Consider the following 402-nt stretch of genomic DNA (forward strand, 5'->3'; position numbering starts at 1 on the left):
GCGGCAGTCCCTCAGCACTGACCCTCCGACAGTGCGGCAGTCCCTCAACAATGATCCTTTGACAATGTGGCGTTCCCTCATTGATATGGAACAGGAACATTATCTGATTTACTGATTATTTTTAAGTAACATGACAGTTTGACTTGAGTTTACAGCTTAATGAATAAATCTAAATTGTCAAAACCCATTGTGACATGAGCAGAACCAAAACCCATCTCTGTGTGAAAACACAAGGGAAAAACATACGTTACAAATGGTATGAAATTCTCATCATTCTCGTGTCCGGAGCTGCTCTGAAGACTCCAAGGTGTTTTCAAATACTGACTCATCACAGCTCTGGAAAACAGAGAAATGAGGCCAGCAGGGTGAAACACATAGACACACAATGAGAGCGAGAGAGAG

The 402-nt window shown here is 42.5% G+C and overlaps 1 protein-coding gene across 3 annotated transcripts in view; it reads right to left on the reverse strand.

Moving 5' to 3' along the window:
• The window catches only part of LOC125488214 (protein INCA1-like), a 5,526-nt gene extending 5,157 nt beyond the window's left edge, over positions 1-369 (reverse strand). For all 3 annotated transcript variants that reach the window (XR_007266257.1, XM_048621139.1, XM_048621138.1), the window contains exon 1: positions 247-369. Coding sequence is in view for 2 of the 3 variants with exons in the window: in XM_048621139.1 (XP_048477096.1) it covers positions 247-329 (83 nt within the window). In the remaining variant the exon portion in view is untranslated. The remainder of the gene's footprint in view (positions 1-246) is intronic.
• Between the last annotated feature and the right edge of the window lie 33 nt (positions 370-402).

This window comes from Rhincodon typus, unplaced genomic scaffold, assembly GCF_021869965.1.
Source record: "Rhincodon typus isolate 14 unplaced genomic scaffold, sRhiTyp1.1 hic_rhity00000066, whole genome shotgun sequence".
Taxonomy (NCBI): Eukaryota; Metazoa; Chordata; class Chondrichthyes; order Orectolobiformes; family Rhincodontidae; genus Rhincodon; species Rhincodon typus.